The sequence below is a fragment of the Mastigoproctus giganteus genome, chromosome 10, assembly GCF_048544385.1.
Source record: "Mastigoproctus giganteus isolate SK-2022 chromosome 10, ASM4854438v1, whole genome shotgun sequence".
NCBI classification, from domain to species: Eukaryota; Metazoa; Arthropoda; class Arachnida; order Uropygi; family Thelyphonidae; genus Mastigoproctus; species Mastigoproctus giganteus.
Window position 1 is genome coordinate 223,233,133 of NC_143584.1, and position 14,546 is coordinate 223,247,678.

The window sequence follows — 14,546 nt, forward strand, 5'->3', positions numbered from 1 at the left end:
CGGGCAACACGTGGTTTAGACTAGATTGGTAAAAGGGGACCGTACGGGGTAAGATCCAAATTAAGTGGGCTACAGAGCTTGGCAGCCAGGCACCTTTGTGGTGACCTGATTGAAGTTTATAAGGCTCTGAGAAGGGTTAGTAAAATAAATGAAGGCAGAATTTTCACTGTTATAGAGAATTCTAAAACTTAGGGGCATAAATTCAAATTATAGGGGAAGAAGGTTTAGACTAGATTGTAGGAAGATTTCTTTTAGCCAGTGAGTCATTGACTGCTGGAACATGTTGCCTTTGCAGGTGGTTGAGGCTGACAGTTTGAATAAATTCAAAGGTCAACTGGATAGTTACCTATGTGAGGAGGGAAGCAAAGGAAAATCGTTTTTGAATATTTTCGTTACATTCTTTTTAATTTGTAATTTTTAATTGCATTAAATTGATTTTTAATTATTTATTTTTTACTCTAATGTAAGTTTTTGATTTTTTCGTTTTAATTTCTGGAGAGTATCATACGGAAGTGTTCTACGTACTATATTGAGGTAAACTCCTCTTATCATTTTACAAATATTAATATCAACACAGAACGTATTGAGTATTACAGCTCTGATTCATACTATCTATTTAAATTGTTACTTATCCTACCTTCTTTTCTGCTCCCTCCCCATGTTTTTATCAGCATTGATAATTTATATTGTATTCTGATGATTATTTTTTTTTTTTATAGTAAGCCTGATCAGCACAACATTAACAATTCATACTTATCATAGCAATATAAATAAACAGAAAGCCAATTAAAATAGAAAACAGAATTTATTTACAGAAATATTCAGTAAGAAAATAGTATAATGGACTTTCAGGCCATTAGATACCCTAATCACAGTTCACTGAACTTAAGGTGAATGACCACCTTTTACTTGCACTTGGACCTTTACCAACATAGAAGAAGCAAACCTGGTATCATTTATGGATTCTTTGCTTGATGTTCTCACAGGGAACATTATTGGAAACCTGAAAAAGTAAATTAAATTTGTATAACTATTTACCTAACAAACAGTTCACAACTAAGCTACACATATTTAATGAAAATGTTTATCTCCATTAGATTAATTTGTACTGAAATAGTCATTTAAAATCTTCTCCAAGTTGCAAATAAATTGTCAATTAGATGCCATTTGTTACAATAGTTTACTTAATTAAAATTTGCAGTTTAACATAACACAAAACTGGAGCTTTTTTCCCTATTGGGTCGATGTCTCTGAAAGCAACTATGGGCATTCTAGAAACAATAAACATGGAGTTGTGGTGTTATTTTGATGGTAATACTGTTGTTCGGAGTTTATTGGTGTGAGGGCTACTTTGATCATTTGCACTTTTCAAGAAAAATGCGATTATTAGTTTAACACATTTGCTGCACCTAAGCATTTAATGGTACACCAAGTGCTATGCCATAATGAATATAATCGTTATGGCACAGCACAATGTCCAACATACCATAATGCATATAGCACAGTATCCAATTAACTACTTTCATAATGTAAATTTTTTGTGATCTAGATATTTAATACAAATGGCTATGGATCTATTAATAGAATTAACAGACCCATAGCCATTTCAAACAGGTTAAATTGATTTCTCCTTAATGGTGAAATAACCGAATAACTATAACACTGGAATTTACACAAATAAAAACTCTGATGATGATCAGTAACAATGCACAAACTACTTCTATCCACTTACTTGACTGCATTTGGGAGTCTGGAATCCAAACTGGAGGAACACAGCAGACAGTTATTACTGGTGCAAGTGTTCCAATGGCCAATAACTTCAAAGGAAGACACACAGTGGGGAACTGGACAAGCTTCTCCAACCTGACAGTAACTCATATGGTTGAGTAAATTTCTCATTCGTCGGCAGAGTGGAACAGAACACCTTTGTGTGGATCTTTGGGTCTGTCGACAATGGTATGCATGCAACAAAGCATCAAGTTGTGTGTGGCTCAACCTTTGTTTCTCTGGCTCAGCAGTCAGTGGTGACGGTGTCAGAAATTTTCCCTGGTTAGAGACAAATTCCTGTTTCTACAAAAAAAAAAAATAATAATAATAAATAACTTTTTTTTTTTTTTTTGCTCTATTAACCGCTTTTTCTTAAGAGTTTCAATCAAATATTTTTTCTATTAAGAGTTTTAGTTCTCAAATCTCACAATATATAAAACTTAAGAGAAATGAATATAATTTATGTATCCTGCACATGGTTTCATTCAAAGGCAAATTACAGTTATATATTTTGCCAAAATCAAAAGAACTCATCACAGAAATATCAAACGCATCCTTTGGTATCTGTTTAGGATGCATGAAAAATAAAAAAAAATTTGTATGACTAGAAATAAAACAAATACAATGTTAACCAAAAGCAGAACATATATTCCTGTTTGGTTTGATATCACTATAATGGTGATTTTTCCCATCAAATATTTATTTGCCAAATTCATGACTTTTAGTGGAAATATTTCTTCATTCAGGTTAATGTTGTATAATAGACTGAATAATCAAGTTATACACTTAACTGAAAATCACCATTCTGTTTCCTCAATCTGGAACCAATGACTTGAAGGGAAACAGCCAGTCCATAGTTTCTGCTGCCTATAAGCCAAAGTTCCTGAATGCCAAGTGGTTCAATCAATATGTTGGTCCCAAGAATTTCATGGCTAAAACCAAAACATTGCCATATAGCTTGCAATCTAATAAACAGATTAGCCTGTTGATTAGTTTTATACTTTTTTAGGATTACTTTTTTCTTTTAGGATTCTCAATACAATAAATTTTATCGCATTTAAATTTAGGACTGATGGGGATAGCTTTTTTTATATATATCAAAAAAGAAGCCAGTATTCAGATTTAACAATAGCGTGCATTGGGGAAGGTGGGACTGATGTCTGGATTTCTGCAGTATAAATAAGGGCTAGTTTAGCATGGTGATAAATATACTGTAGAGCGATGCGTGGCTCAGAGACGTGCAAAATATGCTATTTAGTATGCCAACATGACCTGCATATCTTAATTTGCATGGATTAACTTGCTGGTGGAATCTAAACTTGAAGTCCAAGCATAACAAAGATCTTTATCCAAAAAAACTTTTTCATTTCCATTTACTACATTGACCAAAAAAAAAATGTATTCCAACAAGTCTTCAGTGAACAGGAAGGTACATAAGGATTTTGTAGGTTCTCAGTGACACAAGTGTTTCTAATGTACAATTTTGCTGCCAACCTAATGTAACTCACAATATTTTTTCAATGACAATGTGAAAATTCAATACTTACTTTAAAATTGTGCACATTTACAAAAGACTAATGAAACACACTAGAATATTTTGCATCGACATTCACACGTGAGCAGTTATTCAGGGAAGGGAAATGCCAGAGATGTATTCAACTATGGCAGTAAGCTAGATAATCTTGTAATAACAGAGAGTAAAGTGGAGGAGCAATTGTTGAAGATAAACACAAGAAAGGCACCTGGGGTGGATGGAATCTATCCACTTATATTAAAGGAGGCGGCAAAGGAAGTAAGCAAACCCTTAGCCATAATTATGAGAGCTTCCCTGGACTCAGGGGAGGTACCTATGGACTGGAGATGTGCAAATGTGACCCAAATCCACAAAGGGGGGGATCAAAGGGAGACACAGGTAATTACAGACCTATTAGTTTAACTTCTGTTCCAGGGAAATTAATGGAGGCACTGGTTAAAGACCCATTGCAGGATCATCTAGACAAGACTTCAGTTATAGCTCAGACACAGCATGGGTTTGTTAAGGAGAAGTCTTGTCTGAATAATTTGATTGGATACTATGATGTAGACACAAAGGAACTGGATGCAATGAATAACTTTGATATCATATATTTGGAACTTAGAAAAGCCATTGATACTGTTGCACATGGAAGACTGCTGCACAAATTGGAGCAGTGTGGCACTGGAGGCAAATTGCTGCTATGGATAAAGGGATGGTTGAGTGGAAGAAGACAGGGAGTGGTAATCAATGGACACTGCTCTTCGTGGACTAATGCTATTAGTGGAGTCCCTCAGGGTTCACTGTTGGGTTCATTGTTGTTTTCTGCATTTATAAATGATACTGATGATGGTATATCAGGCTTAATGTCCAAGTTTGCAGACGATACGAAGGTTGGCAGGGTTGTTAATGACACTAATGACAGTACACTGCTGCAACAGGATCTAGAAAAGTTTAGCAGATGGGCTGAGAGGTGGAAAATGAAGTTTAACATTGACAAATGAAAAGTACTACATATGGGAAGCAGTAATCTCAGAGTAACGTATCAACTCTGTGGTACCACACTGACAGTGGTAGAGAGAAAAGGACCTGGGAGTAATTGTGCAGGCAGATATCAAGTTTTCTGAGCAGTGAAGATGGTCTGCAAGAGTAGCTCATAGCGTCTTGTCAATGATATACAGGAATTTTTCTAGCAGGGATAAGGAGATGATTATCCTTGAGTACTGTATACAGGTCTGGAGTCTTCATTTTAAGAAGAATATAGAGCTGTTGGAATGAGTACAGAGAAGGGCAACAAGATTAGTGAATGGAACAAAGGGTTGCTCTTATGATGAAAGGCTTAAGTTTTGCAAATTACAGTGTCTGGAGACTAGGCACCTGCGAGGTGATCTGATTGAGGTGTATGGTTTGAATGGTTTGAGCATGCTCAATGCGGATGGGATTCTTCCTCTTGCTCAGAATAATCACCTGAGAGGGCATAAATTCAAATTGAGGAAAGACAGTTGTAGGATAGATGTGCGGAAGTTTTCCTTTAGCTAGCGGGTGGTTGATTGCTGGAACAAACTTCCATCTGTTGTTGTAGAAGTTAATATCTTAAACAGATTCAAGGCAGAACTTGACAAACATTTGGAGCGAGTGGATGGGTGAAATAAGATTTTTTTTCTTTGGCTGATGCTATATAAGCTTGCTTTCTTGCATTGTGTGCCTTTGGTAATGCGTCACTGAAACTCTCGTGTGTATATATACAGGCAGTTTCCCCGCTTTAAGAGGTTTTTTCCCCAAATATCAAGTATCAATAGAATTGAAAATATGAACATTAATTGCAATAAATAAATGCTAAACATTCATAAATACAGCATTTCAAACCACTCGTGTAGCTAAAGAGTACATTACCACCGTGCATGAGTTTATTTGTTTATGCAGAGATCTCTTAAAGAATTTTGGAAGAATTCTATATTTTAGATGCAATCAAAATAATAAAACAAGCCTGGGACAAAATTACAGAGAAGAACATGAGGAGTGTTTGGAATTATCAAAGTTTACTGATAATTTTGAAGGATTTCAAGAACCAGCAGAGATCGTACAAAATGAACAGAAGCAGTCATTAATATTGCTAACCAATTGCGGCTTGAGGTTTCTACAACTGACGTCATGATCTGCCTCAAACATACAATGGAGAGCTCACAAATGAAGACCTCCTTGAAATGGCAAAATGTGAAGCTGAGGAAGAAGAAGATTTAACAGCTGAAATTCCTATTTGTTCCTTCACTCTCAAGGGACTTGACGAAGCTTTTTCAACACAGAAAAAGCAGCTGATATTTTTGAATCACAAGATTCAAATCGCACTAGAAAAGTTGCAGATTTAAAAAAAAATGCTTATGCATGCAATCATGAAATTTAAAAAGAAAAGACTGTCTTGGAAACAAACAACTCTTGAATCTTTTCCAAAGAAGAAGACAATTCCTTCTGCTTCCAACAAACAATGAATGCCAAGCCAACAACAAGCGAAGAACCATCAATGAGTGTGCATTTAGTCAATGATAACAAAGAATAAACATTCTTTAACATTTGTGTGATATAAATAATTTCTTTATTATAATTTGCTTGATTTTAAAGGCTGTTTTCTTTTCTTTGGATAAATAAATCATTGTTTAAGCATAAACTATTGTTTTTTTTTTACCTTCAAAATGATGGAAAGTTGTTAGGAACATTATGAAACACTTGTGCTAAGAGGAATAGATGCAGATATCATAAAACTATGGAAACAGATGTGCAGAAAGGTGATGCGTGAAGAATGAAAGGAAGGGTAGAGGTGGGTATGGAGATATAGAGAGGAAACAGGAACGGAAAAATACTATATTGCGAAAGCATACAAAGACAGTCTTATCTGAAGGAATATTCCTCCACAACTAACTAACTATTAACATACGAAACATGTTAAGATAGGCCGTGGTAGTACCCAATTTTGACAATACTATCCGCTTAATGTAGCACCAGAGTTCGAAAATAGGGTGTCTAGATGCATTCCATTATCCATATTAAAATTAGGTATGATGCTGTGCTAGACTGATTATCCCCCCTCCTCTTTCTAATGAACATGGTTTGTTCCAATTGTCTCTTGAATATAATCTGGCTTTTATTAAGTGTGATATTTGTGTTTTTTTTTCACAGTTGACAAATAAACACAGTTTTGAAAGATACTCTGTTTTTATTGTATATATTTTATTTCCTGTTTTTGTTTCTATAATTTATTTTTTTTTACCAATTTAATAAATTGTTATTTTAATTTAACTTTTGTACCATCCCAGCAGTAGCAAGAATTACAGTGATCATGGGGAGAGAGAGAGAGATTGTTTGAAAGCAAAAGTTTTGTCAAAGAGAGAGAGAATTACAAAATAAGTGCTACTCATCTGCATCAAAGAGAATTGTTTTCTAAGTTTTAGTGTCTTCTTCATTAATATTGCTAGATTCATAACTGTTTTATATGCAATAGTTCTTATTTGAATGAGCAATGATTTGATGCAGAAAACCTGAGGCCAAACAAGGCCAAAAACAACTACTTTCATAGATATACATGCACATTTAATGTGCATGTATATCTCAATTACTATAAGAATAAAGTTTCCAGTTTCAAATATTTTGCTTTTTTTTTCTTTTTTACTTCTTGCCAAGCAGTATACTACTTGTTTAACCAGGTGGTGGTGGCAATCAAAATGTAAAAAACAAAATTCATCAGGTTGCCTGATGGGTGCCAACTTTTTTTTTTTTAATTTTTTTAAAATGTTCTGGGTTTTTTTGATTTCTGTTTTAACAGTATGGCTATTTCATCTTTTCTTAATACATTGCACTACTTATTGTATGTACTTTTTAAAATTTAATAAAAAATTATATTTAAAAACATGCTACATGTTTTACTCCTTTTATTTAAAAAAATAAATAAAATTAATTCTGTTGTAATGTTTTAGACAAAATAGCAATGTCATTCTCTTATACGTTTCCATTTTGCAATTTTAAAAGACTTTTTTTAAAATTATTTTTATGTAAACCTCAAACGTGAGGAGGTTTTAGAACTTATAGTACCGTGCTTGGGTTGGAGGTTGAGAAGATGAAAGAAGATATTTGCTGACATTGGACTTGAACTTCTGTAGACTTATTTTCAGGAAATACGTATGAAGGAAGGTTGTTCCAGAAAATGGCAGTTGAATGAATAAACAAGGAAAATGAAAAGTTCGTTCTGCCTTACTGTTAGGAAAGTTGGACTGGAGAAAGTCAAGTTGCAAAGAGAGGAAGTCAAAGAGCTCCAAGTGATTAGTGGAGTTGGGAGAACGGTAGAGACAACAGATGAATTTGGCACAATGAGGTAGAGAGATTTTAAGCCAGAGAAAATCGAAACGAGGATTCCAAATTACCAAGTCTCTGACAGGGAATATCGGAACGGACATATGCACAAGTACCACCTTTGAGGTGAAAGGAATCATACAGTGAATAATTTGGGCAACTGAGATGAGCAGTAGTTGAATCAACAGATAACTGAGATTCTGTCAGAAAAAGTACATGGGGTTTGGCAGACTGCAAGTGGACATCGTTGAGATTAGAATTGAGACCACGTATATTTGTGAAACGAATTAGGAAGCGTTTGGGAGGTTTAGATCTTTTCGCAGATAAGCTTGCTCTATTAGTTTGACAATTCCTGGTGTATTCAATAGTAAGAAAAAATGGGTGTGACATGCTGTATGAAGTAATGATATTTTTGGATATGGCATACACATGGTAAGAATATACCCACATCCTTGACATAACGTGGCCTCGACAATGCCCCCCCCCCCCCGCATACACATTACTCGGACTCCCTCCAGTCACTATCTGGCAAAGTAGAGGTAGCAAGATTATACACTAGCTGATCCGGAAGCCTCCTAGAGAGTTACCAATAGGTTTGGTCCAGTGTACTAACTAGCGGCCGGCCTGCGAACACCATTTTAGAGCTGTACCCTCGAAATGTAAGGAAGATTGGTTCTTGATCATAACCTCAAAAGTCATCAATCATACTGCATGATGGAAGAGATGGGGAAGGGTTGACCGGAACTTAGCTCTAGAGACTAAACATGGGTTCCACCACTTCAAGCCTCCAATAAGTAAAGTGGTGGTATTTCACCGGTTGATGAGAGTCATCTGCCACCTAGTACTGCTTGATAACACAGAGGGGTGGCATTCCTCCATGTGGTGTGGGTGTCACACCTCGACCCCTGCTTACGTTGGTTCACACCTGGGTGGTCACCCACTGTGTGCATGGAGGTTATACCCAGGATTACTAATAGTCCCACCATCATGAAGGTGCAAGCAGAAGATTTTGCTGTCAGACTGTTTGGACTTTGCCAAAATTGGGTCCACTTGACTTGAGTGTCACCCGAAACAGTTCCATCAACACTTTAGACTATCTGAGAGAATGTCTGTGACAACCTCAATGATTTAAAATTGTGAAAAATTTCAGGTGTTTGCATGTGCATATATATATATTTCTATATATGTATTCAATACTATTAGTTACTTCCACTTTCAGGTTTATTTAAAATTTGGTGCATTTCACAGTGTGTGACATTTGAAACTAAGTATCTTGCTTCCCGCAGTGTAAGAAGAGTATTTAGAGCCTTGCTACACTGTGGGATATACAACTTTAGAGAATATCAGGTTTCCTGTAGATTTCAATGAACTAGTGCGAGAAGAAAAACAAGTAACCTGAGATTTTAAACAAACATAGCATTGGTACTTGTCCAGTATTATGCTATTTTTCAAACAAAATTCCAAAGAGATGCAAAAGGCAGTGTTTTCTTGTGTGTAATCTATAGAAGGAAACCTAAAAAAAAAAAATCACATGTAAAGTTTTAATCATTGACTAATAGTTAATGAGGGAATGTTATTTTAGAGGATAACCCATCAGGTTATCTGCTACTACTGCAAGATTTAGTACAATATCCCAAGTTGTTATGATGATATTCTTGCATGTGGATACTAATTTATTTTTAATGTTTTATGTTTTGTTATATGCTATGACATGCAACAAAATACTAATTATTACCTTTCTCACTTTATCTGTTCAATGTATCATGTCTTGTATTCCAAATTGTACACATTTTTCTGACTGTTAACATATCAGTACCCTGAACTGGTAACAACACAAAAAGCAACAATCATAACTTCAAGCAGAATAGTGTTTCTCTTTTTAAAAATGCCACTCGGAAATTAAATACTTCATATTTAATAATTCATAACACTAACAGTGTTAGTGTTACGAATGAAGTATTTCTTCAAATTTGTCTGAAATAATTAAACAGCTAATTTCAATTATTGTAAGAGTTTAGCTCTTACAACAGAAGATGAACTAAGCTATTGTTGTTGTTATTTTGGTTTTCAGGAGCATTAGCAACTAAGGCCATATTGCTCCGGCATATGCTCAGTCATTCCCTGACCTTTCCGCATCCTCTGGATTGTAGTGCATGAACTAAGCAAAAATAAGCATGAACTAACCAAATTAGCAAGTTCTATCCTAGTGACAAATACTTCCCAAAACATATTTTCTAGACTTACTTCAAGATAGCTGGAGATATCATGCAGCAAACTATTAAGTCTGTCCTTGGTTGACTGTAACTCATTTTTCAGCCCTTCGTTTTGTTTATGCACATCCTAGAATAAGATGGAATATTAAGAAGATCATTAATTAAATTAGAAAATATTATGATGGGTTAGAGAAAAATATGAATTAAAAAAAAAAAACAAATCTAACATTTTGGAAGACCAAAGTCTCTCACCAAATTATTCAGCTTGTTTTATTGCAAACTACTAAGCAAATCTTAACACTTTTCAAGGAACAGTCACTATCATCATTACATTCAGAATCTGATAATTAAATTGTATTGAGAGTTTATGGTGGAGAAGGAATAGGTGGATAATAAATTATATATTTGGTTATGAAATGTCCTTTTTACTTTTAGTGTTATAGTCTTGCAAAAACAGCAATCATCTCTCATAGATTCTCTGTTCATACCAGACCATGAGAATAACAAAAAAGCACACTCTTTATTACCTTGATTTCAAGTTCATAAAACTTTGTATAGAGCCCAAGGTTTATCTTGGTCCTCAAGTTTCATCCTAAAATAAGTTCAATACATTTTTCAACTAATTCTAAGGTTTTCCTTCACTTTTTATAACAAAGTTCATAAGAACAGTCCACAGTGTTAACAAAATATGTAAGATTTGGCTATGCAGCATCTTGTTGCCATAACTGCATCATAAAACTCAACATGCAGATATATTGTTTTACCTGGTTTGTTTTTTTTGTTGTTTGTTTTTAGGAGAATTAGCAACTAAGGCCATATTGCTCTGGGAATACGCAGTGGTCATTCCCTGACCTTTCCGAATCCTCCGTATTTGGTGGTCACGGGCTCGAACCCTGGTCTAATCAAGAAGCGTGTGCTACGCACTGCTGCTCCTTCCCACCTGGCTACGGAGGCACCCATGTTTTACCTGGACTGTTCTTATAAACTAAAACAGTGCAGAGAATGAGGCTTCAAAACAGTTTGCTGTCCACTTATATACTTATAATATAGCTCGTGCTGTATATTTGCACTTCTGTAAGATCCTGTTTGCAATGATACTAGAAAAATTGTTAACCAATGGTTTCCAGCCTTGTAATAATATTGTAATGAAAAAAAAGTATTTTTGCACATTTTATTGTAAAAATATATTTGCAACATTTTGTGAAAAATCTATATCTTATGAAGAAAAATGGATGTAATTTTTGGAGTTAGTACACATAAATTAAAAGAGGCCTCAAAACTACTATTGGTCTATAATTAATATTCAATATGAATATATTTAATGTCCACGAACCTCAAGTGTCTTCACTATTGCTTTTAATTCTTCATTTTCTTTCCTCAACATCTGAAAAAGAAGTAGTGCAAATTTAGTTTCTTTGGATGAATCAGACAAGAGATGTGAAAGAGAAAGTAAACAGGGTATTTGACAAGACCTTTATTTTTATTCTGATATAACTCCTGAAACAAAAGATATATCAATAGTACTAACAATGATGTACAAAATGCCAATTTTTTAAATTTTAAAGTGAAAAATAACTAACTGTTTAAAGATCCAAGAGCATGTGATCCAGGTGCTTAGTCTCCAGACACTGCAAATTGCAGCATCTGGACACAAGGCACCTTTGAAGTAACCTGATTGAGGTGTTTAAGGTTTTGAATGGATTGAGCAAACCCAATGCTGATGGGATTCTTCCTCTTGCTTAGAAAATTGAGGAAAGATGGTTGCAGAATAGATGTAAAACTAGACAAACCATTGGAGGAATGGATAGGTGAAATGGGAAGTTTTTTTGGCTGATGCTGTTATAAGTTTACTTTCTTGGATCATTTTTCACTGCTAATGCTAATAGATTTGCATGTATAGTTTAATATTTTTTGTGGTCCATGGTCTGTCTCAAATATAAAAGTTGTCTGTGGCTTCCATCTCAAGTATAAATGAGTTCTGAATTTAAAAAAAAAGGTTGGGAAACACTGTACTAGAGCACAAATGGTATCTTGCAAAAGCTTCATGAGTTCTTGACTGGGATTGTGTTGACAGTCTAGTAAATGATTTCAGATACACGGTATATCTCTTAAAGAATGCGACTTGCTGCTTGTCCATTTTTTTTTCCCTACTTCATGCCGAGTTGCTGAGGAAATCAGTCTTTCCCACTTATCTTTCCACCATTTCTTTCCCTCCAGCTCCTCCCAGCAAATGTCTCTTCTCTTCACATTGGTCTTCTTGCCATCTTCCTCTTGGTCTTTTACTCTGCATTTTTATTTCTAACATCTTCTTTGGCAGTTTGTTATTCTCTTTACATGGTCAAACCATCTGTCTGTTTCAATCATTTTTGTAATCTCTCTTCTCCCACTTTCTCCTGAATGGCACTCTCTCTCGTGCTCTCTCTCTCTCTCTCTCTCCCCCACATTACCCATGATCATGATTTTGATCCTTAGGTATATAATAAGCTCTATAGAATACCATCTTGCACTTCGCAGGTGCCTCCTTTCTCATACTATATCTTTTACACAGTTATAAAACATTCTTCCTTAGTCTGGTCTTCTACATATCTCCCTATCAATCCTCTCTTCTTTATCTACTGTACTCCCTAAATATCTAAACTATCCACTTTATCTTCTTTCTCTCAATAAAGATGTTAATCCCATCTCCTCTCCCTCTCTCCTTCCTTGTCATTCTCATTGTGTTACTCTTAGCATCAACAAATCATCAGGAAATGTTTCATTTTTCACTGCCCCAATCTTTGTCTGTCTCCCATCTATTACTAGTATGAACAGCAGAGGTGAGAGTGCAATACTTGGTCTCTGTCCATTAATAATTTCAAACTAGCCCGTGTTTCCAACCATTGTTTTTCATACAGAATTTAATCCCTCTCTATAGATTTTTAATACTGTCTATCAATGACGTTCTTACTTCCTGTTTGCTCAATGCTTCCCACACCTTTCTTCTCTCTATGCTATCATGCGCCTTTTTAATATACAAAAAAGCCATGCACAGATTGTTTCCATACTCAACATTTTTCCATCATTTGTCTCACAGCAAAAATTAGATATAGTTGATCTACCTTTTCTGAAGTCACTCTGCTCTTCCCTCATCCTAATTTCAACTTTTTCTCATACTCTTCTCTCTACTATTTTTTCGTACAATTTCCCTATGTGACTATAGTCTTCATTATTTTTTCCAACAAACCAGAAATAATTTTCATCGAAAATTTTACCACTAAATTTAATGAATGTGCGAAGAAAGTATTTTAATTTCAACAGATCTTAAATGGCATGCTTAATATTGCTAGCATTGTCAGATACACCTTGCATTACTATTTCTCCAAATTTATAATCTTTCAGCTAAGTTTTCACTGCTGCCTTCTACTGTGTAAACACTCAAAGGGTATTGACTTTAATGTAAAATATTTATTAATAAAATGACATAGCTAAGATGCCTTCATTATTTTGTCCAACAGTGTTGTAAAACATGCTTTTCCACATTCTTTATTAATTCACTAATCCTGCAGGATCATTTTTTTTTTACACTGCTTGGATTAGCAAGTTTGAAATTACAAAAATCTGACTAACTGTAAGGAATGATTTAGCATCTTAACAAATTATTTAAATCCTTCATTTTCAACTATGTGCACTAGTTGAAAGTCTTTTGTAAAAAGTTTTAAAAGGCAATTGTCAATCTTTTTATTTTTAATCAGTAACACCTAATTTGTTGGGATAAAATAATAAATTTTACTATTTTTTTTGCAAAGCAAAACTGCTTGGGTTTGGGGAAACATCCATATTACAATTATAGCTTTCTTGCTTTTTTTTTTTTTTTTTTCAAAATCATTAGCATTAGTAGGGCATATGATGCAAGAAAGCAAGCTTATATAGCATCAGCCAAAAAAAAAAAAAAAACACACCTTTCTCATTTCACTCATCCATTCACTCTAAATGTTTGTCTAGTTCTGCCTTGAACATATTTAAGTTGCTAACCTCCAATATAACAGATGGAAGTTTGTTCCAGCTATCAACCACCCACTGGTTAAAGGCAAATTTCCGCACATCTATTCTACAATCTAGTAAATCTCATCCACAACACTGTAATAAACTTATAAGAAGCATATAATCTTATATACTTCTTCTAAAAAGTTAATGAAATACTATGAAAGTGGAAGTTCAGCAACACGTGAAAAATTTTAGAAGAGCAGCATTCCACGTGAGTAACTGTTTTCTAAAACCAGAATTCCATTAAATGAAAACAAAAACAGGCTATGACCAAAATAAGTAGGTCTGATTATGTTTTTAAACATAAATATGATTTGTAAATATGATCTGCTTTTGTTATTTAACCAGTTATATTTTTAACAGACCAGAAACATGTTTGAAAATAACTGAAAATATTAATTAATGATTTAATTACCCTGGGCTTTATTTTTTTTTACTTTAATGTTTGAATCTTTGCAGGACATGCATAAGTAATCCAATGCAATTATTTTCAGTAAAAATATATCTAAAAGGTTTTGCTTTAAATTGTTTATTTTTATGACAACTACATCATCATGTGATATTGTATACTGTGGAATGTTGAGCAATAAAGTTATTTAAGTGTGATCAGTTTTTGTTATTTCGATAATGTTATGCTAAGCTAGGAACATGTTCCACAATAACAGAATTTTTTTTTTTTTTTTTTTTTTTTT

General features: G+C 34.3%; 1 protein-coding gene across 1 annotated transcript in view; it reads right to left on the bottom strand.

Annotated features, from left to right (window-relative positions):
* Positions 1 to 885: 885 nt before the first annotated feature.
* LOC150079973 (uncharacterized) overlaps positions 886 to 14,546 on the bottom strand; it is a 104,431-nt gene continuing 90,770 nt past the window's right edge. The window contains exons 9-12 of the mRNA XM_090383299.1: positions 11,165 to 11,215; positions 9,863 to 9,958; positions 1,733 to 2,070; positions 886 to 1,003 (exon numbers count right to left, since the gene is read on the bottom strand). Of these exons, the coding sequence (XP_090239425.1) occupies positions 886 to 1,003; positions 1,733 to 2,070; positions 9,863 to 9,958; positions 11,165 to 11,215 (603 nt within the window). The remainder of the gene's footprint in view (positions 1,004 to 1,732; positions 2,071 to 9,862; positions 9,959 to 11,164; positions 11,216 to 14,546) is intronic.